A 24,365-nucleotide genomic window follows, 5' to 3' on the forward strand; every position below is an offset into this window, starting at 1 on the left:
TGATTCGGGGGCTGGGGGACGTGACTTGTGAAGAGAGGCTGAGGGAACTGGGCTTATTTAGCCTGGAGAAGAGAAGACCAAGAGGGGATTTAATAGCATCCTTTCAACTACCTCAAGGGGAGTTGAAAGAGGATGGAGCTGGACTGTTCTCAGTGGTGGCAGATGACAGAACAAGGAGCAACAGTCTCAAGTTGCAGCAAGGAAAGTTTAGGTTAGATATTAGAAAAAACTTTCTCACTAGGAGGGTAGTAAAACACTGGAACAGGTTACCCAGAGGTTGTGGAAGCTCCATCCTTGGAGGTTTTCAAGACCCGGATAGATAACACCTTGCTGGGATGATGTAGTTGGGGCTGGTCCTGCTTTGAGCAGGGGGTTGGACTAGATGTGACCTCCTGAAGTCCCGTCCAACCCTAATTTTCTATGACTATTTCATAATTTGTTGAAAATGGAGGATTTTTTTGGAAATTGTTGAGTTAAACAAGACATTTACATTTTTTTTGCCGATTATCCCTGAAACAAAATGATTTTCCTAACCATTTCTCTTTTTCTGTCTGTAGCCTAACCTCTTGTTTCCAATGATATTAGTCAGGGGTAATACATTTAAATGATTACATGTTGTTATTCACAGAGGTACCATCTAAAATAGGTTTTAATATATTGTTTTATAATATATCTAGCACAATTTTTCCATAAAAGTAACCTATACGACATATTTCAGTAATAAATACAGTTATAGGGGTTATAATGGTGGCAACATTTTCAGATGCTTTTATCTATAAATGCACACGCACAACCAAATATTAGGTTGTGGGCTGTAACTACTTGGGTAATTTTAAACACAGAAGATGAATATTTGGACAGTTTGGTAATGTTGTATTAGGCTACTTCTGAGCGATCAAGTCCATGATTTTAAAATAATTGCAGTGTTAAGTACTGGAAAATCTTAGACTGCAGATCAGGCATAGCATGCTGCTTTCTGCTGACCTGCTCACAACCTTCTGTAGTGAGGCATGCCAGGGAAGGGCATGCTGAATCAAGTGCCAGGCTGGAGCATCACATACTTTGTAGCAAATACAGCTGCATTTGCTTAAGTGATTAGGCATTAAAATTAACCTGCCACATTTATTTTAATGTCCGACCCCATCTCATCCTCCTCTGAACAGCTGGTGGGCCAACTGCCTGGGCACGCATTGAGATTCCTCTGCTCTCAGATGTGACCGTCCTTAAGCTCCAGGTGCTGGGGGCCAGTGCTGTGGAAGGGAAAGGGGTTGCAAGTCTGTAATGTTGGTGCGAGGTGATGGAAAATGAAAAGGGGTGGCTGTAGGACCACTACCATCATGGAGTTGCTTTCTGTGGGATTTCCACGCGCTCATTGAAGCCTGCAGAGCCCAGTGCACTGTATGAGGAGAGGGTGTCATTTTTATAGTGGTGGTAGTGTCAACTGGTATGCAGGGAGGTGGAAATATACCCGGCACTAACTGTTCAGGTTTTACCAGAGAATTTCCCGTTAGAAAACAGTATGGAAATGAATCCGGCAGCACCATAGAGAGGAAAGATTGATTTCTTAGCTTGTCTCTGCACAACTTCAGTCCTGCGTGAGTGGCCAGAAGCCCTAATGTCAAAATGAGCTCCAATCCATCTGAACAAAATAATAACCCTTCCCAAAGCATTTTACACTGCTGCCGTAACAAGAAACAGAGCCTGGCAGTTTCCTTGTTTTCACAAGATCTCTAACTTTGCTTTAAATTTATTTCCCTTATTGTTTGCTGCTGCTTTCTCACATGGAGGCCTCAGTGAGAAATGAGCTTGAGGAGGGACTTGAAGGGGGACTGTTTTGCCTACTTGGAAACTACCCGGTTCCCAAGCACAACTGAGAGTGGGTTTATAATACGATGGATTTAATGACAGCAAGGCCTGTGTTTTGACATGCTTTCAGTTGGTCAAATACCCACTGTAATTGGATGTATATTTATATGTATGGCATAGGAAGGAGAAATAACATGAGTCAGGAAAGAGTTAATGGTTGCAGGAGGGACCTAATCAGCCCTGGCTTGGGGGCCATCTGAGCCTGCAAGAAAAAGAGCATCTCATTTGGAGGCTTGTTGAGGGAGAGAGAGTAGCCTGGTTGAGGGCCCAGAACCAAGGAAGATACCTTTCTATCACAACCTCTGTTCAGAAGGGCGGGCCTGGCAGGGGACGTTTGTCGTGTCTGTCTGCCAGCGATCCTCTTAGGCTTGCCAGAGAAGTATTTACTTTCTCTGTACTCTGTTGAGCCGGGGAGGGGTGATGGGGCTGCTGAGGACTGTCCACAAGGGGCAGCTGAGGGTTTTTCCCTTTATACCAATGCTGAACTTTCATGAGAATGTGGAATGCCCCTGTGATCTGGCCAGGGGGCTCAGTCCTGACATCTGGAAGGTTTTGGAGGCTGGGAACAGCAGCTGAAAGACCATGAGGGCAGGAGAGATGAGGGCACTCTGCCATGGCAGCAGGGGCTGCCCAGTGAGAGGATAGCCACAATGTATAACCTTCCAGAAAGTGAAATGCCAGTTACACGATAGCAGTGAGATTTATCCTCTAATTAAGAGTCCTCCTTGCACAGCAAGTAAATCAATCGGCTGTGCGCATGCTGCAGTTGCTTATCATTTTGCCTCTCCAAATGCATCACAGCACTCGCCTGGCGACTGGAATTCCAGCGGTGTTACTTAATCAGAGCCGTCGCTTGACTTTCAGCTAATCAAAAATCTTTATCCCCAGACACCAAAGGCATTTTTAAACAAATAACTATCTCCTCCAGGCTCAGCCCCATAGAAGGCATCTTGTGTGAGTGCAATCCTATGTAGCAAGTGTGAAGGTAGACTTTGCATGCATATTCTAGCAGCACAGAAATGAATTCTGTTCCATGTGAATGGAAAAGGCACTTTTGTCACCTACTTTTTTTGGCCTATAAACCGAATAACTATTATTGCTTGTGGGCAAGTTTATTTTGTGTCAATAGAAATTCTTTAAGCCAAATAATAGCAGAGGCCCAAATAAACAAAAAGCTGTGTAGCCGTTCTTAAGCCAAAAGCAAGCACATACCCACTGGGAGCATCTACATGAGATGTTTTCTGCAGTTGCCTAATTAGCTTCACAGTAATGTCTCAGTGTCCACACGCGTGGCCCTATTATATGGCGATAAACTAATACATGCCATTGTAGGTTAGTACTTATCAACACAAGTACTATTTTACAGTGGCATTATTTAGTATGCTGCAACACATGTGTAGAAGGCTATTGGGGCTGGCTGGGGCACAAGGGTGCTTCAGTCTGGGGGACTGCTTGTCAGCTAGCTACACACTGGAGCAAACCTTGTGTCCCAGTCAGCCCCTCCACAACACATTGAGCTGGGTTGGAGTTGCCACGGGTTGGCAGGTTGACCCCACCCCTCCGTCCCCCAGGTCCCCTGCCAGCCAGGGCTGCTCCAACCCAGCTCAACATGCTGTGGTCCTGGGCACACGTATAAATGCAGCACCTGGGAGTAATAAACTCCAGTGCAAACTGTGCTGGAGTTCATTCAGTCCAATTAATTTCATATGTACATGTGCCCAGTGTGTCTTACTGCAGCCTAGAGGACACACACCCATTGGGTACATACACTTAAAATTAACAGATCTATAAATGATAAGAGTTGGCTATGTCCACAGTTTGTCTGGATGTCTGACCATGTTCATTACACATGCAAATAAAGCAAATATCCTCATATAAATTTTCAAGGATTTCATCCATGACTCTTAAGAATACTTCTATTAACAAAGAATTAACTTCTCAAAAAGCAGTGGTCAAAGGCCAGGATGGCTTCAGTGGTTTATGAAAATGTTCATAGATGCTAGGGTCAGAAGGGACCTCAACAGATCTTCAAGTCCAACCCAGGCAGGAAAGAGTGCTGGGGTCAGATGACCCCAGCCAGATGCCTATCCAGCCTTCTCTTAAAGACCCGCAAGGTAGGGGAGAGCACCACCTCCCTTGGAAGCCCATTCCAAATTTTGGCCACCCTTACCATGAAGAAGTTTTTCCTGATATCTAGCCTAAACCTGCTTTCTCTCAGTTTGTCATGTTAGCAAACTAAAAAAATAATTGATACATCTATTACTTGATCTGAAGTCATTCAATATCAATGTAGAGAGCTGGGAGGAGCATGCAGGATTCTGTCTGATCTGGAGGCAACATCTGGCACTGGGTACAACTCAGCATCATGTAGGTTTGATCCAGAGGATGGAAGCAAAGCGAGAAATAAGAAAGCAGTATGCTGTAAACCTGGACTCCAACTCAGACAGCATGTGGATCTGTAAAACTTCTAACAAGCTGCGTCACTCTTGAATTGGGTTTGTCAGCCACAATCAGATTCATCAAGCATCTGACTGGACCTCTTACATGTACACCATGATCCAGAGCATTGACAGTTGCCTAGTACATATATTACTGGACTAATATGAGTATTTTAGTCTATTTGTGTTAGGAAATCAAGGGCTTTGAAAGAAACTTTACTAAATGTTATTTAAATATTGAAAAATGGCATAAATTTTTATATACTCCTATTTTCAATTTTTGGCTAAAAACTAGCCATCTGGGTGGTTTCTACACATTTAAGCAGATAACATTTTGCTTTGGCTTTCATAAAAATGTATAACTAAGAGGTATATACACAATTACTGCTGTCTTAGCTTTGGTTGCATTTCTGTCCTTAATCATTTAAAGAAGAAAAAACCCTGGGCATTGATTGTTTTGATGTATTTCCCTGGCATATACATGGAGTTTACTAACATTGTCCTGACCTTGGAAATGGTGTGATATTTTACAGTGTGCAGTGACATTTATGTGCCCAGTTGGGCTCCAATAAAGAGGTTAATTTCCATAGATTAAATGTCAGGTTTGAAACAGTACAAGGTAATTTAATAACCCTGTGCCATCCATTTGCATTCACGGCTGGGGCAGTTGACTGGTCACTTCTCTCTACTACTAATTCACAATTGAGACAGAAATTCCTTAAATATAAAAAGGTCAAAATTGGAGTCCTGGAAATTTTGATGCAATCAGTATGATACAATGTGAGACTTTCAAATGTTCTATAGTTACCATCAACCCCCACCCCCCACTAATTCAGATGAAGAAAAAACAACTCAAATCTAGACAGAAATATTTTAACATCACAGGTTGCTCTGCATTAATTTTTCTGCTGCAGTAAGGGCCTCTTAAAAGTAGCAAAGTAGCATAACAATAATACTTATTTTTGGTACCGAGTTAATGTTTTAGATAACAAAAATAAACTTCAGAAGTTTACAGTTGGGGCCTGTTGAACTGGAAACTTATTTTGGTTTTGCAGAATATAGTATTATCAGCCCTGTTTTGGTTTTGCAAAATCAAAGCAGGAGTGGTTTGGATCTGGATTTCACTTCATATAAAAGCAGAGGATCCAAGGTGCCAGTTTTGGCAGTATGGATTTTCTTTTGAACTCGTAAAGTCTCATGTCTCTCTTGGTTGAAGGCCTAACCTTTAAAAATGGACTGCATGATTTTTTTGAATGTGCTGTTCTGACTGTTCATTATGGGTTCATTTCTACTATGCCTGTTTTTCTTAAAGCAGATGGCAATGTAAACTTATTTTGATATATGATTTTAGCTTATTTTAAAGAACTATTGATGCAAAAATAATTAAACAAAAAAGACTACATTTTTGACAGTGACATGAGCTCAACCATGACAAGAAAGGAAAGGACACTGATTTAAAACACTCGCTTCTAGTGTGCCCCTGCATGTTCATTGAGTACCATATTTTTTTAATGCTGTATTCAGTAGCAAACTTGAAACCAAAATTCACTTTCAGAGTCTGGTTCTAAGCTGTTCTTTATTTTTGTCCTAAAAATAGTGACTGGGGTAACCTCTGATAGGTAATCTTACTTCTGGTGATCTTTCCAGGGAATGTGAGCCACCTATCCCTTATTTATATAAAAAGATTGGAGAAAGTCAAATATTATTTTACGGGCTTTTGGAGTAAGATGTTTAAAATGAAAAGGTGGGGTGTTGATCATGGTGAGTCACTTCTTGGGAAGAAGAACCCACTAACAACCCACTAGCTGTTGACCTACTGCCATGTTTGCTCAGGATTTGTTGCTGACTCAAGAAGCAGGTATTAATGGCTACAAGATACAGTGGAATTCTTACAGCAGTGCTAAAATTAGAGGATTTTTTGGGAAGGCTGAGGGAGGACATGTCTATGTCAGCTTCTTGGAAGGTTCTTTTTTCTCCCTCTTCAAATAATCTTTTTTTATTTCCAACCTCTTCACAAGTTAAAAACCTGCAAATAGCTGTTAAATTTAAGCAATGCTCTTCCTCTGCTTCCAAATGTCCTTTATCAAACCTGCAGTTGGGTGATGTGTACTGAAGTGCTACTGGAAGACTGAACCCTACTTGGTGGGGATGTCTAGGTAGCTATCTCACAATAGCTGCATGAGTTTTGATGCATGTTGCTTTAGTATAAAATAGACTTGCACTGGTATGTTGCTCAGTGCTTGAGAGAACAGAGGATACTGACTTCAGAAATAAAATCACAGTATAATAGCCAGCATGGTATTGTGTAACCCATAGCATCTGAAACAGTAAAGAAGCTCATCTATCCCTGTGACTTCCCTTTATCTTCATTTGCTAACGCGACAGGCAGTATGCTTGCTACAAAGTCTGTTATTCCTATAGCAAGGAGGGATCTTTCTGTGGGAGGTCAATGATACTTCCTTTTTGTATGATCAGTGGGAGCAACATATTTTCCATAGATTTATCAGAGACTCAGTGGAAGGACTGACTCAGTACTTAACAAAGTCCATAGGAATCTTTCAGTTGATTTTAATGCAGATGCATCAGACGCTTCATGAGGATGCAAGTTTTCACCTAAATTATAAATGAGCCAAGAAACTTGTAAATGTGTAGTTTTGAAGTACTTCTAATTTGAAGCCTCCACCTGTTATATTGCACTGAACTATGTAGTTGAGATATCAATGTGCCTTCTGATAAATAGGACACAGTATACACATTACAAGCTTGCTAAATGCCATATGACAAATGTTTTCAAGCAGAGTTTGTAGCTTTGCAGCCTGAAGGCTGCCTAGTGTGTCACATAATGACCCATTGACATTGTTAATGGGTCTGTTTGATTTTTTTTTCTTTTACCCACAATGTTAACAAAAAGTAGATTGCTTTTAGTGAAAAGTCTTTGGATGAAGCATGTTGCACCATGTTTACTTATATACAGCACTGTGTTTACTTACATACAAAATATAGTAAATAATGTACAACGGTAGATGTCTTCACAGGTGGGTGAATGCTGGCCAAATTCAAATATGGCTGACAAACTGACCAGCTCTGCATGCTGGGATTAGACTCTGTAGCCTTAAGTCACCCCTGCCCAGTCCTGTGTGCTGGGACTGGGCCTTGCCATGTCCTGCATACATGATCTACAGGGCTACAGCCTGTGGGGCTCCCCACAGACCCATGGGGAGTCCTGCAGGCTGGATGACACAGTAGTAGGGGCCAAGCACCCTTCCACTAGACTAAAAACTGTTGCTTGGTTATATATCTAACTTGTCTACATTTCCAGTTTGCCTTGGCTAAGTTGTAGCAAAGACCATTTTAATAGCATCCTTGCTAAATATCTCTTTCTAAGTTCTTTGACAGGGGAAGTTTCTTTCATAGACTTTATAGACATTAGGGGTTGGAAGGGACTTCGTGGAATCATCGAATCCAGCCCCCTGCCATAGGCAGGAAGTCTGCTGGGGTCAAATGATCCCAGCAAGATAAACATCCAAACGCCTTTTGAATTAATCTAGAGTAGGTGCTTGCATCACCTCTGGTGGGAGTCTATTCCAGACCTTGGACACTCAGACTGTAAAGTTTTTCCTTATGTCCAGTCTAAATCAGCCTTCCAGGAGTTTGTGGCCACTAGACCTTGCTATCCCTTGGGGAACCCTGGTGAACAACTGTTCTCCCAGGTCCTGATGTATCTCCCAGATCCTGGTGCATCCCCCCTTATATACTTATAGGTTGCCACCAAGTCCCCCGCGAGCCTTCTCTCTCCAGGCAGAAGAGTCCCACGTCCCACAGCCTCTCCTCATAAGATTTGCTCTCTTGGCCTTTGATCATATGGGTGGCTCTGCTCTGGATTCTCTCAAGCTTATCCACGTCCCTCCTGAAGTGGGGGGCCCAAAACTGGACACAGTACTCCATCGGTGGCCTCACTAAGGCCAAATAGAGTGGGAGGATGACATCCTTGGTTTTGCTTGAGATGCATCCATGGGTACATGCCAGTGTTTGGTTTGCTTTGTTGGCCACGGCATCACATTGGTGGCTCATGTTCATCTTGTGGTCAATCAAGACCCCCAAGTCTCTTTTGGTCATGGTGCTAGCGAATGAAGCACTGCTGAGTGTATAAGTATGATGCTGGTTTTTCCTTCCAAGGTGGAGCACCTTGCACTTCTCCACATTAAATGCCATGAGGTTTTGGTCCATCCACCATGTCCAGGTGGGCCACTGTCTTCCAGTGTGACCGCCTTCCCCCATAGTTTAGTGTCGTCTGTGAATTTTGCTAGTCTGCATCTGATGCCCAAATCCAGGTCATTAATGAAGATGTTGAACAGTACTGACCTGAGTACTAAGCCCTGAGGGACACCACTGGTTACCTCGCGCCGTGTTGATTTGTTCCTATCAACTAGTACTCCTTGGGTCCGTCCCCAGAGCCAGTTCCTTAGCCATCAGGCCATGAGATGGTTGAGGCCACAGTTCCCCAGTTTAACCATGAGGACATCATGAAGAACCAAGTGAAAGGCTTCCTTGAAATCCAGGTATATGACATCAACCTCGTCTCCTTTGTCCAGGCAATGTGTCATCTGGTCATAGAAGAAGACGAGGTTGGTCAGGCAAGACCTTCCAGCAACAAAGCCATGTTGGCTGGCACTCAGAAGGTTACCTTCTGTTAGCCTGTTGCTGATGAATCCCTTGATGATTTTCTCCAAGATCTTTCCAGGGATGGACGTCAGTCTGATAGGTCTATAATTCCCTGGATTTTCCTTTTTTTCATTTCTTGATGATTCTTTCAAAATAAGGCACAGGAAATGAGAGCCATGAGATGAGAAAATATTACAGATACATGCACTCACTATTCTACAAAAATATTTTCTTACGGGGGTATGAGGACAGGAATGGGATTCAAATCACGCTCTTGCTAATCTTAAGAGGAGCTGTATTTGTCCATTGGTCTTAACAGAGCAATTTTTCTCAGTAAAACCTAAGCAGCACTAACAGGTTGTATACTGCAGGTTTCAACAAAACATGAACAACTGATATGCTAAACTAAATTTCTCACATCTTGCCAAGTATATTGCTGATATCATGTAAATACTTATGCTTTACTATCTACTTAAAGTCTGCTGTTTGTACTATTGAATATTCAACTTAGGTTGAGAAAACAAATGGATCAATAAGCTTATTCATTATTTCTTCATGTCAATCACAGGGTCCATCTGGCCACCGCAAATCCTTGTGAAAGGCACCTTTGCAGCTTCGGATTTGATAACCATGTTCAAGTTTCAGCCCTGGCACAGATGATCTCCAGCCAATAAACCCCTGAGTAGTTTTAGGGACTGGAGGAGATGGATTGGCCTGGAATAAGAAGACATAAAGTAAATGTATTAACTGAGTGGGTTTCATTTCTATGATGCTGCCATGCAACATGCCCTAATGTATTCTAGCACTGAAAGAAGCTAAAACTTAGTTTTAAACAACCAGTGTTCAAAGGTAATTCATTACGTGCTGGTGTTCTTCTGAAGCTTGGTACTTCATTTATTGGATACTGCTTTACTCGGGGCTCCTTCTGCTTGGTTTCTAATACGCTCAACTTCCACTGAAGTAGGAGGAAACTGAAGGGGCTTGAGGACATCCTGAGGTTGCCTAGTAGCTTGCAAGACTGAGCCTTACAGTACAGAAACGCTATCACTGAAAATACATTTAGGAAAGTTGTTGGTTCTTTCTAGGGCAAATTATGATGAGAACATTTTAATAGCAGCGCCAAATCTGTCTAAGTATCTGTCTTGCCTAACAAACTAAAACCCTTGCTATATCTAAATAAGCAGGTGTGGAAGAAAACAAAGCCATGTAGTAATAAGGGGTTAATGAGCAGGGATCCTGGTTTTCTCTAATTTAAAAAAAAAATCCCCAATTTTCGGTTAAAAAAAAGGTAACCCCAAATCCACATTTTTTCCATGATTAAAATGAAACATCACTATCTATCTATCTATCTATCTATCTATCTATCTATCTATCTATCTATTAGGGGTGTTTCATTTAAATCATGGAAAAATGTGGATTTGGGGTTGCTTTTTTTTAACTAAAAATTGGGAATTTTTTTAAATCAGAGAAAAACCAGGATCCCTGTTACTTAGTAAATAAAAGGGCAGTGTTCTGGATATCATTAGATCCTTAGTACTTATTAACATACATTAAGATTTGAAGGCTGTTTTTTTTTCCACTGGTAATGGAAAGAGGAAGAATGTGAAAACTAGTATTAACATAACTTGGCAAGAGACTAAGATGTTTAATACAACTTGAATTCTATCTTCTCATCCTTATCTTTGGTTAATAAATCTCTAGGGGCTTTGCTTGATTTCATTATTAGGAACAGCATATAAGCCCACATATAAGCTTCAACTGTCTCCCTCTTTTCATATATTAATCATCCCTAGGCTAGTTAACATTTGGAAACAAAGGAAAAAGGCACTTCTGCACTGGCCAAATTGGTGGTTACATTGCTAAGTAATAATAGCTCTAAGGCCACGCACTAAAGATACTGGTGACCAAGCTGGCTCCTGCGTACAAACTAATTTATCCTTTCCAGTCCCTTTCTACTAAAAAATGGTTAAGCATCAAGTTAATCAGTCATTAATCAGGCTAAAAAGGAAACCAAACAAAAGCCAACAGCCTCTGTGCACCGACTGCTGTGCTTGCTTTGGCTGAATCATCTCAACTGGGCACATTCAAAGTGCTCTCTGTTGTATCACTTTAGCATCTGGGGACTTATTCAGTAAAGAGATACAGAGCAGGAGAACAATGTTTCAGTTCCTTTGCCAGAGCTGTTTCGCTTTGTTCCCCAGCCAACAAGGGAAAATGTTTATGATATTTAGGTGGAGCACTTCCTCTGAAGAGATAACTTTCCTTGCCACAAGAGCCACCCACTGAGCAGGATACTGGAAGACAGCCATGCCCCTCCTATACTCTGGAGGAAGGGGTGAGCACAAGGGATTAGGAATCTAACCCACCTAGAGGATGAGAGATGATGTTACGGTTCATTCCCATGGGAGAGAGTGAATGCTGTAACCTCAAACTATGGACTGAAAAACATTTTTATAGGTCTTTAAAAGACAAACTGTAGGACAGATCCACAGCGAACTCTTGCTTCCCTTGGCCAGTGTATATTTTAATGATCCAATCTGAAGCTTTGACTCTTTTTCAGTGCACACACAACGGGTTGCACATGGTAATCTGGCACTGATGACCAGCTGTCTGATCTGTACTGTGAGTGTGCAAGCACAAATCAGGCCGTGACAGGTACGAATGACTGGCTGGAAACCTGGAATTATGACAAAGATGTAAAGCTCTAACAGCAGAAATTGCAGCACTTTTTCAGTTCCAATATGTAGCACCAGCGTTTACTTTTTAATTTTCAGTTCTTATGATCTCAGTAATGGCTTTTCCTCCTGTGGCTTTTGCAAAGTCCTTTCAAAAAGAAATTTCGCACAAAAAGGTAGGAGTTTCCAATCTGACTATGTGGGAAAAGGTCACTGTTATCTCATGGACTATTCACCCTTCTGTTGGCAATCACATGAACTTCACTTTACTTTCCACTTGTGATTATGCATCTTTCCCAGGGGTAAAGTGTCTGTGGGGAAAAGGTATCCAGTGGAGTTCCAACAAAGTACAATTGTGAATTAAGTAGTGCATCAGATTTCTACCTTCTGATCCGGTTGTGTACATAACTCCCGCTGATGTTGAAGCATGAGTATAAAATGTACGCTATAAAACCAACCATTATGAATCATATACTAGAATTTGTTTCACTGATTAGGCCAGTCTAATTTCTGCTATTGAGCGGGTTTAAAACAAACTGCAGCAAAAAGTGACTTGCTTGAATAAAAATAGAGAAACATTCAGCTATAGTGAGGAAGCTGAAAAATGAAAGTTAAAAAGCAGGGTATGATCTATCTTGAAAGATGGGGCGTATCTCTCTGTCTTCCCAGTCAGAGAAGGGACAATTTTCACAGCCTTCCTTATGAATGCTGATGGGCCCAGACATGCAAGCATTAGATGAATAATCTGTTATGCACAAATCTAAGAAGGAGCTGCTTTATGGTAGAAGTTGATTGTTGTGCAGTGAAACCTTCACCAAAAACCACATCCAAAGGGCAAGTCCCTGTCTTAAATGAACCCTTTTAAAGTATCCCTAAGGTTTCCAGTACAATTTAGTCTGACCTTTAGTTAAAGGCCCACCTCTACTAGACAACTGACTTTTAGTGCTTGGATGGCTGCTTAAGACAGATTTCACTGTATAGCAATTTTAAAATCTAATTTTCTAACCTTAATATATTTTTCCAGTGGTGTCAGAGGTCGGATCTGTAAATGTTCTGGAAGCTCAATCTTAGGTTTAGAGGGTTCTTTCTTTTCTTTTTTGATCAACTAAAATAGAATATCAACATTATAAAAAATGGACACTTCAGCCAAAGAAATGCGTTTTAACCTCTGATATCTATACCTGTGGTTTCTAAGCGCCCTGTTCTAGGCAACCTGATACAGGACTAATTATTGTATAGCTTTGGAAGCTGTTCTAATGGACTTCTCAGTCTCATTTCATTCTGAATTCAGGTGTAAGGGCTGAATCTTTCTGAGTGCCTCCAACTCTCACCCAAAAGTCCAGAAGTCATGGAAATGTGACTTATATGACAGCAAACTGAATAATCATAATAGTGCCAAATATCTGTATTATTAATTTACAGGAATCAGAACTTATGGTAGAGGTGACATCTTTTATTAGACCAATTAGATTTTTGCCAAAAAAATTCTTTAATTAATTAAATAATTTAATTAAAGATTTTTTTTTTTTTTGCAAAAATCTAGTTGGTCTAATAAAAAATACCATAAGTTCTGATATCTTTTGCCTCCAGACCAGTATGGCCACAACCTGGATTCCTTATTCATTTACCGTAATTTCTTTATGACATGAGACTTAATGATGGTAATGTATAATGTACTTGTAATTAGTAGATCTCTGAGCCTGGCAGGAGGGTTGGTAGGCAAATTTCGTCCTTGTTTGTAAAGCAGGGATACTTGGGTCCAGTGGGCCAGAGTTTTCCAAAGTACTTGGCTGTCTACTTGAACTTTCCAAAGTCCCAAAGGTTAGGTGCATAAGTCTCACTGAAATCAAGGGTAAGGTTACCACTGAAATCAGTGGTAGCATTGGTCCTGTTGTTCAGCAGCAGGACAGCATGGCCTCTATATGTCTCACATCTAAAATGCAATTATCACTGAGACTGGATAGCCTTTCCAAGTATTTTAGCAAGTTGTAAATTTCCATACTGAAAATTTAATTAGCTAAAACCTTTTTTTCCCTCCACTTTTAAACTACCATATGGACAGACAAAGGGGAAATATTCTGTCAACATGCATCTAATTCTTGCTAACACTCCTGGGAGTCGTATGCATTCTAATATGTAGAGCATATAAATTACAACTTGTCATTTTATTCTGAAAGCAGCTCTGAAAAAAAATGTTAAATCACCTTAGAAGAACTTCATTTACTAACTTGGAGCCCTACATGTAGGAGTGTTATAAGCACTCTTCAACACTTTTGTGCTCCAATCATTTTGCCTGGTAGAGATGACCAAAGTTGCCTGTCTAGGATACATATTGCTAAGCTTTCAATAATAATGGCTCTGCACTGGAACAGCTTAATCAAAAGCTGTACCTAACTATTCTGGGTAAACTATGCAAGTTAAATTCATACAGGTACTATATAGAATTCAGTGTTACCTCCTCAGGAGATGTCGCTAAAAACCCCCATTTGTTGGCCCATTTCCTCGCAGCCTCTAGTTCCTTGTGAACACAGCTTTTCCTGGAACGAACAGAAAAATGACTGAAAAGACCTTCAGCGCCTGCATTCAAGTAACAAACTGAAGTCACAAAATGAACTAGTCTGCTGGAAAAATTATAAACTGCAAAAGGGTAGGCCTCTCCCTCAAAGTAGCAGGCTCATTTCTATATTAGTATATTAAGGTTGAAGAGGCTGGGGAAAATATTTTCTGTTTTGATGGAAATGAAACAATAATTTGGAATATACTCCTTCCCAGCTATGTTTATGTTTAACATTCAGGACTGGATGACGTTGCGTGTGCTATGACACACCTCTAGAAATATTTCAGACTCCAAAATCAATTAAATGGCTGATTTTGTTAAATAGCAGTCAGTAATCAGTAATGAAAACAGGCCTGCTTCCTGCTTTCTTATGATGAGGTTAACTGAAAATACTGGCATGGAGAATCGGAGTTAGTGATTCTCAACCAGGGCTGCTTTGAGAGCCTGTCGAGGGTGCCCGGCGATGTTAGCACTGATAGGTGTGCAAACAAGATCTGCACGACAAACCCGCAGAGATTTCCAGTAGGAATCTGATGTGTTGTGAGCTGTTTGCAAGAGAAGAATTGCTCCAGGATTTTTCGGCAGTCAAAAAGCAAGGGAAGGCTGAGAGCTGGCATTTCCCAAGGGATGCCTTGAGCCTACCAAGGGGTGTCTCGAGTTGACGGAAGTTGAGAACAGATGATCGAACGTGACAGAGAAATATAAAGAGCAATAGTGTGGGGAAAACTATGTTCCAGTGAAAATGACTGGAAGATTTAAAACTGTGGTGAATAAGTTTTTTTTCTTCACGTGTTTTATTACATAACACGGTGCTTTATTACATGAACTATTTCCTTTCTTGCTATTTTCTTTCTTTCTTGCCTCTGTTTCTCCCGCCTTAGGAGAGAGGCTTTCCTTGCTATTCTCCTCTAGTCTTGAGGCTCCACTTGTCTTCCCCGATAAAAATGAGGGTGCCCGGGGGGTGTGAAGAGAGGGGACGGGCAAGGAAGGGACCTGGTGACAGACCAGCTTCGTTTCTCCTCGGCTCAGGGTTTCTGATGCCACTCCTGCATGCCCACCTTGTTCCTGGCGGGTCCTTTCGTGTCTGAGGGAGCTCGCAGCTGCCGAAGTGGGGTCTGAGCAGGCACGGGGACCGCTGTGGAGCGGGGGGGCGGTGGACACCCCAGGGGAGCCGGCTCTTGGGGGCCATTACCAGATCTGATCCTGCTCCACGAGGCTGAGCTGCTGGGTCGGGCTGGAGCCTATTTGTGCCATCCCTCACCCTCACCCTCCACCTCCACCTCCTCCGTGGCCCCCACGGCCGTGCCGGGGCTGCAGCAGCTGCTCCGGGTCCGAGCCAGCCGGACCCCGCCTGGGCGTTCCTAGGCAACGGTCGCGTGACAAAGGCCTGGGCGGAGCCTCCGGTGCCTTGTGGGGCATCAGGTGTGGACACAGTGTGGCCTCGGCTCCAGTGGCTGGAGTCTCTCCTCATCCCCTTGCTGGTTGCATGGTCCCCTCCTTACATAGTCCTTCGTTGGCGCTGCCTTTGCAACCCCGGGGTGGAGGCAAATGCAGGAGGGCCCGGGGCAAGGGTGCAGCAAAGGCTGGTCAGAGAGAGGCCTGTCCCTTCTGTGCTGCCCTGGGTCTCTTCTCCACCCTCCAGTTAGCAAGACCTCGACTCCCAGCTCCAAGGAAGAGACCCCGCTTGAGCTGAGAGAGGGGAAGGGAGTTTATCCCCATCCTTCAGACCTGCTTGTTTCTGGTCAACCCTCCTCTCCCCCCTAGGAAAGCTAGTCTCTCCGGCCACGCTAGCCAACGCCCTTCAGACAAGCAACTAATTGTCCCCCACGTTCCTTGACCCTCCGCTGCCTCCCAAGCAAGGGAAGAGCCTCTCTGATGTGATACGGCTGAGATTTCTGAGGGAAAAAGCAGGAAAAAAAATCTTCCCCTAACAAAACGTGCTCAAATCAAAGGGATGGAAGGTGGACATCTTGCCCGGGGCCTTCATGAGCTTTATCGTACCGGGAAGGAGTGCTGCGGCAAACTCAGCATTGGGTTGACTCTTATCAGCTTCTTTTTTAATAGAAAGCAAACAGCAGAAACCTCTCCATGCTCTTATGTCTGAAACCTAAGCAAGGCGCTTGGACAATGGCGAAGAACCTTCCAAGAACGACATGGTAGTTTTTATTCTGTTGCATGAACAGATTTCTTCCACTAACGCTCTTCTTTCATCCCGGCAGGAATCAACTTGCTAGTGTGTCCAAGGTCCACAAACCGAGTTCATCCCATTTACTGCTTCCTGTTTTCTTGAATTTTTAATTTTACCCCTCTGCTCATCCTAGAGTCTCCTGGTATTACTAAAATGATTTTCCTTTTGGTAGCTTCAACAGGAAATATGCAGGCCTTCTGACACATGCTGTGGCTTTCTAATTTTTTTTTTTTTTGGTAGATGTTATTCATCACAGACTGCACACTAATAGTGGAAGGCTTGACAAAGAAAGGACTCAACATACTTTACGGTTATATGTGGGAACCCAAAAAAATATTTACAGCTTGTAAAAAGTTCACTGTGTTCCAGTATATTAATATTTTTGGCCCTCCATCAACTTCTCAGTAGTTTTTCTTCTTGCAGTTGCTTTTATAAAACAGCTCGACAACAAGTGAAACCAACTAGCTCTTTCCAGTTATGGGCTTAAAGAGTTTTTTCCCTATTTTTTTCTGACAACTGTTTTGTGTAACGAACTGTTAATAGCTAATGCAGGTTTTTCACACTAGGAGACAATTATTGCCCTTGCTATAAAATGAATGCAGTGAAGTTTTGAATTAAATTTACCATTAAGGGACAACATATTTAAATGTTTAGCTCGTAGCCTTTTTTCATTTCCTAAGGCTAAGATTCAAAAGGCCATACTTGAAAGCCAAAAGACTGTAAACACTTTCAGTAGTAATTTTAAATGTACAAAAAGTCTCCCATTTGTTTAAAAGAAACCCCAAAAAACTAACACCCTTTGTACTCCTAAAATACCAAATAATACTGCTCTTCTGGGTTTTTAACTGCAAACAACAGTTTACAACAGAATATTCCACTTGCACTTAGGTGCTTTAATCTATACTGGGTCTAATTATCAATTACACCAGCAATTAAATCAGCTGAATCTCCAATCACGCTTAAAAAAGTTTACTCGTTGTCACATGTTTTCAGATATGAAAATATAGATGCAAAGTAAAGCATGACTACTTATCTGTTACAGCTACATGTGAGAAATACTATTTTATCATCCTAAAACAAGCTGAAAAAGAGGCTGAAATGAAGTGGAATTTGAATATATGAACAGATACACTGAAAAATGTACCCATTGACAAAATCACACGTGTGATTCAGGGTAATAATGACCAAAGGTTTTTACTTGCTTTTGAAGTTTTTATCTTAGGTTTTTTTTTCATAGAAAAATGAGTAATGGGCTTTAAATTGTTATTTATCACAAGGGCACTGACAGCCATGGAAAAAACCCAAAACGTATTTTACCAGAAGCAGCAGTGTGTTTCTTTAACCCAGCTTTGCAGCGTTTATAGATTGGGTGGTTCAGTGGGGCTTTTTGGTGCTTTTATCTAATAACTGATTCAATCAGCTATTAGATAGAAGTGCCAAAAAAGCCCCACTAAAGCACTTGATCTATACAGATGCTGGGCAAACTAGGTCCAACTAATGCGATGCCTCTTCTGGGCATGCACTGGGCTTGGCGTGGGAGTGCATGTTTAAAGCGCTAGGTTTTTTCCCCATGTGTGCAAGCATCTAGACATGTCCATTGTCCAACTCCAAAATGTAGATCTTCAAAAACTGCTCTCACCATAGGTACAGGCCCTCAGTCTTTTTAACATGAAGTTCTATAAATGCTTACCGTCATACTTTTGGGCATGCCCCAAAACACCAAAATCCTAGCAGTGTTATTGAATTGCTAGATACTAAGTTTATGACTGAACCCGGTCATGATCATCTCTAGCTACCATGTGTGCATTGTGTGGCCTGCTAGGTGTTGTCAACCCCTACAAAATACATGAGTGGAACAGGGGCCAGTTCTGGCTCACTCCTTTACTCCAGTAGCTGCATGGTTAGAGCTCTTGCCCAGCCCAGGGGAGACCTGGGTTTAATCCCTGCTTTTATCCAGGGTTTGTCCAGCTGGAGGGGGGGGTCCAGCCACAGCCCCCTCCAGCTCAGGCCAGGCAAACCCCCAGCCAGCAGCTCACTCCCCTTCTCTCCCCCAGTCCCTTCCCACTGACAGCCCAGGGGCAGGGTTGGGCTGCGTCAGCCCAGCCTCAATCATACGACAAATTAACTTTAGGGAACACAAGTTCCCTAAGGTGTTGTGAAGTGAAGCGCCATCATCTGATACCTCATTTGACGAGGGTTAATTTGTCACGCGTATGTGTCATGGCATGGCTGTAGAGTGCTTTCAGGGGGCCAATAGTGCAAAAAACATAACTTCTGCATGCGTCATATGAAACTGTTTCACCTAGCACTAGGTAAGGGAGCTGCCAGGCAATATGTTCATCCTGAGGACTCTTTCAACCCTTGGCAGATGCAGGATTGAAGCGGTATAGAGCTGGTTTAGAGACCATCCACCCCCGTGATAATTAATGCCAAAACTGCATTTGTTTCATGACACACTATGCTACCTCACATATATGATGTGAACAAAATCCTGAAAATGAAAATATATGGCACCTCACTGGTCAAGGAGGTTCAGAAGAAAGGAAGCATTTGTCTGTAGGAAAAAACCTTGAATTGTGTATTTGTATTTAAATCACACTTTTGAAATCTGAAAGCCTGTTATTCTATAAATGCGTTTTCTTCAAAGAGCTGGGACATACATATAATTCATTCTGAATACAGCTAATAACAATTTAGAGGTGCTGCATTTTTATATTTGAAGGGCAATATTTAAAACTCATGTCTGCATAGGCACCCAAGAAGGCGGCTTTATTTTCAGATATCAGTCAGCCAGGATCAACTGCAGTTGCTCAAAACTTCTGAGAAATCAATCCACCTATCTCGGCCCCCAAGTTCATGTTTAAGTATCTACTTTTTGGGTGAATATGATTGCAATTGCAATTTACCACTGCCAGTTCTATCTCTGGTACTCTGATATTATTTATGACAGCAACAGTGTGGGAGCCTAATAGAAGACCCAGTAAGCATAACTTCAGCTGGTTGCATTAATATTTCCACATTGTTGTTTCAAATGTAGGCAGCATAAGTGGTAGAATACTGTGTTATGATCACTATGATTTTCTTTTAAGTAAACAAATTCCATTTGACTCTATAGACAGTGGCGCCACTCCAAGAAAGTGCTGCTGAAGTCTATCATGTAAAACACACGTTAATTAAAACTCCTGACTATCCATTTAACAATGGACCCCAATTGCCTCGCTGGAACCATTATCGTTGATGTTAACACTTGGCACTGTCACCATCTGAATGTGATTGTAATGATTGCATTGGCTTTCGAACACGTTCTCAATGACTTACTGTTCTTTTTCTGTCTGTAAAATGACACTGACAGCAGCAGCCTTGCTTCCATGCTGCAAAAGACTGAATAATTGCTAATTGAATTTGGACATTTTTCAATAACTTTTCCAATTTCCTTTGAGGTTTCAGAGGTCCCAGAATCAGCCATGATTCTGTCCAAACTGTACAATTGCCTGAGGTACCCCAGTCCTTCTTCCTAAATGAATATGCACATATATTCTAGCTGGCAGCATGGCAGAATGTCCACGCTTGGCACCCCAAAGAACATCATTTCTGCCAGCAGCATAACCAGCAGCCTATAAGGCTAGTGCCAATTTAGACTGTGTATCACGTGACAGTGTTACTCTTGATACATAACTGCTATCTCTGAACAAGCCCCTGCTACAAAGAGGGAGCCTTGTTTGGGTAGGGAATTACTTTTAGATGACTATATACAACACTTACCAGAATTTTACCTTTGGAGATACTTAAGTACCAAGGCGTAAATGAATGAAATAAAGATATAGTGAGAAGAGATAATGTTGACTGTGTTGGATTATATGGGTTGAAATAAAAGACTTAGTGCTCCTTCAGAGTATTATTTTTGTATGGCTCACATGCTACATGTTTCAAACCAGGAAAGAGTCGCCTTTTTGCTATTTTTTTGTGTGAAAGGCAGGGGGTCTAGGACATTTTAATAGCTTTCATATTCTGCTCTCCAAATATATTATTGCAGCACAATAGTTTCTTTGCATGAGAATTGCTTAAATGATTCAAAATGGCTTGAAAAATATATTTCAAGTTTTAATTTTATGCACAGAACATTAATGAGCAGTGCCCCTTAGAGATTTGCTGTCAGTTTAACATATTCACAATAATCTCAACACAGATGTTATTCCATCTAAATCCTTTTAGAGGGAAGAAACTAGTAATTTTTCCTTGGAGGATGTCAGAAAATATATTATTGTTGAAATTACATTTTGATCCCAGAATGCTATGTAAAATATCATTACTAGGAAGAATAAGTAGCACATTGTTTCTGAAGTAATATGCGTGTGAAACTTTTTGTGAGCTTCCTGTAAATTTGAAAACAGGGGATCTTCATTTAGACTCATGATATTTTGTTTCTCTCGAGATGGATCGGAGGCATCAGTGTCTAATTGTATTCTAATTGGAGAGAATATTTGTTATTAGCATTAGATTTTCCTACATACAAATAGCAACTGTAGCATGATGAAATTATCATTGGCTGAGATACATCGCAGCGTGCATGTTCTGAGCAGCTAAATTACACATACTTGGGAGTGAAAAAGAGAGAGAGAGAATTACTCATCTTTTGTTGTAACACATTAAATGGCGTTTCTTTTGAAAGGGATGAAAAAATATATTTCAGACCTGTTTTAAACCTGCTATGTATTAGTGAGTCCTTTCCACTCAAATCACCTGCATTATTCTTTTCTTGCTCTTAGCACATTGGTTTTCAAAATAGCCTCATTTTTAATTATCAGGACACTTTACTGGTGTCATCAGCAATAGTTAAGTTTAATCAACGATGTTATGAAAGGAATAAGGATGCTACTTTGCTTTGTGAGACTGGACCAGGTTCTCCATTATTTCTGAAGGCTTAATATTGGTGGAGCTTTTGTTACTCTGCTAATTCAGATAATATGCATGTTAACAAATGATGACCTACAGTGAAGAGGCTTAATTTAACTTGGAGCATGTGACCCCGTGTCATAATCTGAAACAGCAGTGTTAGGTGTCTGGTAGACTTCACAAATTGTTCTGATCTACACCCTTGTCTGATTCCAGGACGCTTTCAAAAGCTCTCAAATATACCAATTTTAGATTGTGTATATGGGAAGATCTTTGTTTCATGGTTGAAGTCAGTTTTTATGAGCCCGGATACAGCTAATAGTGTGTGATGAATTCATTGGGTGGGGGAGCTAGTTGTCCTTTGTGGAAGCATATTTATTTTACTGGGGCAATCATTTTGTTGAGAAATGACTACCCCTCTTTGCTGCTGAGAAGGCAAAACTACTGTTCATTTTAGGATATAAGAATAAAACAGTTGAAAAAATATGTGAGTAAATGCATATAAAAGGCTCAGGTAACATTATCCAAAGAAGGATGATCTGAAACAGAATGCATTTTTTATTTCTAATTTAAAAATTAAGTCAGAATCCTGCTTTACTCAAATGTAAAGATACTTCAGATAATTCTATCACACGATTCTTCAGACGTCTAATAATTTTTTATTATTATTTGAATATGTACATGTGATATTTTGACATAGATTTAAATATTGAAAGAAATTTGTTCCAGATACAGAAATAAAAACATTATTTTGCATTTTTAAAGCATATCATGGACAAAAATTTCCCACTTCGTATGAGGTTGTCTTAAGTGTTCATTAGTGACCTCTGGGATACATATCTCATGTTTCATGCACAGCAAATTATAGGGCCTGGTAGGTTTGTTGTTACTGGTTATGCCATCTGATCTCTTTGTTTACATGATTTTTTTAAAGCAAGTAATTGGAGAGATTTGAAAGTAGTAAGAATAAATGATATACCTATGACTCATGGAGGCATAGTGAATATTTCTAATCACAGTTGCAGGTGCTTGTTTCTGAGGAAAACTACAGAAAAATGGTAGGTTTTACTGTATTTACTCACATATAAGACACCCTGAATATAGGACAAGCCCTCAGGTTTTTAAGACCCGGCTAGACAAAGTCTTAGCTGGGATGTTATAGTTGGCGATGATCCTGCTTTGAGCAGGGGGTTGGACTAGATGACATCCTGAGGTCCCTTCCAACTCTAATTTTCTATGATTCTATGATAATTAGATTCTATATATAGAACATTTAAAATTTTGTTATAATTTTTCAGGTATAGAATCTGTTATTGGAGGTTTGCCTTGAATTTGTGCTCCTCCCACTGCTATAGCAAAGAAAATAAATCTGAGGGATCAGGTAGCCCCCTTGCCCTCTTCCCCCCACCCCAACTTCTTTCCCCAGCAGCCCATTCCCTCCTCTCCTTCCTGTCTGGCTCTGCTCTCCCTGAGCACATGGAAGTGAGGGGTACATTTGAAAACCCCCCGAAATAAAGATACTTGCAGTAATTTACATAAAGTTACTACAGATACACATAGACTTAGTTCATGCAGAATTGATGCATTTTTTTCTGTTTTGGAACTGCTGTAATATTTAGCTCAGGTACTCTATAGATACACTTTTAAGCAGCACTTTTATATCTACTTATGTATAATACAAACTTTATTTTTTAATCTTTTTTGTGTTCCAGGTCAAATCAGCCAAATCAGTTCCAGATCATATCAATCGAGCAGAACTTCCAAAAACTATATTGATTGAGCAGGCAGAACTCAATCATTCTAAACACCACATATGGCACTACAACTGGTGAGCATCCTCCATCCCAGACTCTCGCCTTGGGACTTCAGATACTTCCAAATCCATTGGCAGGCATCCTATGAGCAGGCCCAAGCCCAGAGGTCTTGGGATGCAGATGCCCCCACTTGATCTTAGCCCACAAAAGGCTACAGACTATGCATGATATTACTCTACAGTGAGAAAGCTCATGATTTACAATATAGGTCACTGGGCTGGGCCCCAGCAGAGGCAACAGCATTTCAAGCCATAGTGACCACACAGCTCAGCATTGCTTAGCATGTATGTGTACTCTAGATACCTCCCACCCCCCCACAAAGGATCCATGCACTAATTAGCACCCCCCACTCATGACTGGAACTGTGTGTTCTTATCATGAGTTCTGGGATCCTTCCAAAATTTATATTCAGCTAAGGTGCAGAGCCACATGGTCCAGCTCTATGTCATGGAGGGCAGGGCCACACTAATCGTATACAACTGGCTGATTCTAGGCAAACTGTTTAGGGCCTTGTTTAGTGAAATTTGTCAGACTGTTGAAGAAGGTGATGAAGAAACAGGAATGATTGCAAATGGGAAAGAAAGGCGCACCTTAGATGTGGAGGTGAAGAGGAAGTTGAAATGTATACAGCGTGGTGGCTCACCAGGACTGGAAAAAGAGTTGGCATTGAGGGGGACTGTATACAATGGGTATTACCATATATCTTATCAGATGGACAGCGCTAACTTATCCTTGGCTGATAGCTCACTGAGCTCTCTCAGTGAGGCCCCAGAGACATAGAGAGGGGCAACTAGGGAGACCGAGTTGCCTGAGGGCAATCTGCCAAGGCACCACAGACTATCGACTACCTCCTATGGCTCTGCTTGTATGCCAAGGAGGTGTGGAAAGTGGTAAAACGGCTCTGTGAAGCAGTGACAGGGGTCGGAGAGCTGTCGAGAGGCGGCATTGTACGGGCACCTGACTAAACACCAGGGGAGTCCGTTGGCCTGCTTTGATCAGTTCATGTCCTGCATCAGGAGCGCTCCACTTGGCAGAGGGACACTTGGCACAGGATCTTTCAAACCTCCCCCCCAGTGGGGAAACAGACAGAGACAGTGAAGAGGATGCTGAGACAACGGGATCAGAAGACAGAGATGAGGACAGCAGCAGCGGGTCCTCCAGAGGAAGTGACAGTGAATGAACTGAGTTTTAAACCCTGTATTCGGGGACAGGACTAAGGGACAGGGGGTTTGAGGGAGACGGTACCTTGCAGACGCATGCACAGGAGCGCCA

At 41.6% G+C, this 24,365-nt stretch overlaps 1 protein-coding gene across 1 annotated transcript; it reads right to left on the reverse strand.

The window, feature by feature from the left end:
• Positions 1 to 8,108: 8,108 nt before the first annotated feature.
• On the reverse strand, positions 8,109 to 24,039 carry CIMIP1 (ciliary microtubule inner protein 1). The gene is made up of 4 exons (XM_059713057.1): positions 23,942 to 24,039; positions 14,097 to 14,178; positions 12,648 to 12,746; positions 8,109 to 9,680 (listed from the first exon to the last, which is right to left on the reverse strand). The coding sequence occupies exons 1-4, from the start codon at positions 24,037 to 24,039 to the stop codon at positions 9,525 to 9,527; spliced, it is 435 nt and encodes a 144-aa protein (XP_059569040.1). The 3' UTR covers positions 8,109 to 9,524.
• Positions 24,040 to 24,365: the final 326 nt, after the last annotated feature.

This window comes from Alligator mississippiensis, chromosome 9 (assembly GCF_030867095.1).
Source record: "Alligator mississippiensis isolate rAllMis1 chromosome 9, rAllMis1, whole genome shotgun sequence".
Taxonomy (NCBI): domain Eukaryota; kingdom Metazoa; phylum Chordata; order Crocodylia; family Alligatoridae; genus Alligator; species Alligator mississippiensis.

Coding starts and splice junctions, on each gene's coding strand:
- CIMIP1 (XM_059713057.1), bottom strand. CDS start 24,039: ATGCCGCCTCTCGACAGCTCTCCGACCCCTGTCACTGCTTCACAGAGC. Junction 14,179..23,941: donor TACAAGCAGAGCCATAGGAG/GTAGTCGATAGT, acceptor TGTTCGTTCCAG/GAAAAGCTGTGTTCACAAGG. Junction 9,681..12,647: donor CACTGGAAAAATATATTAAG/GTTAGAAAATTA, acceptor TTCTTATTCCAG/GCCAATCCATCTCCTCCAGT.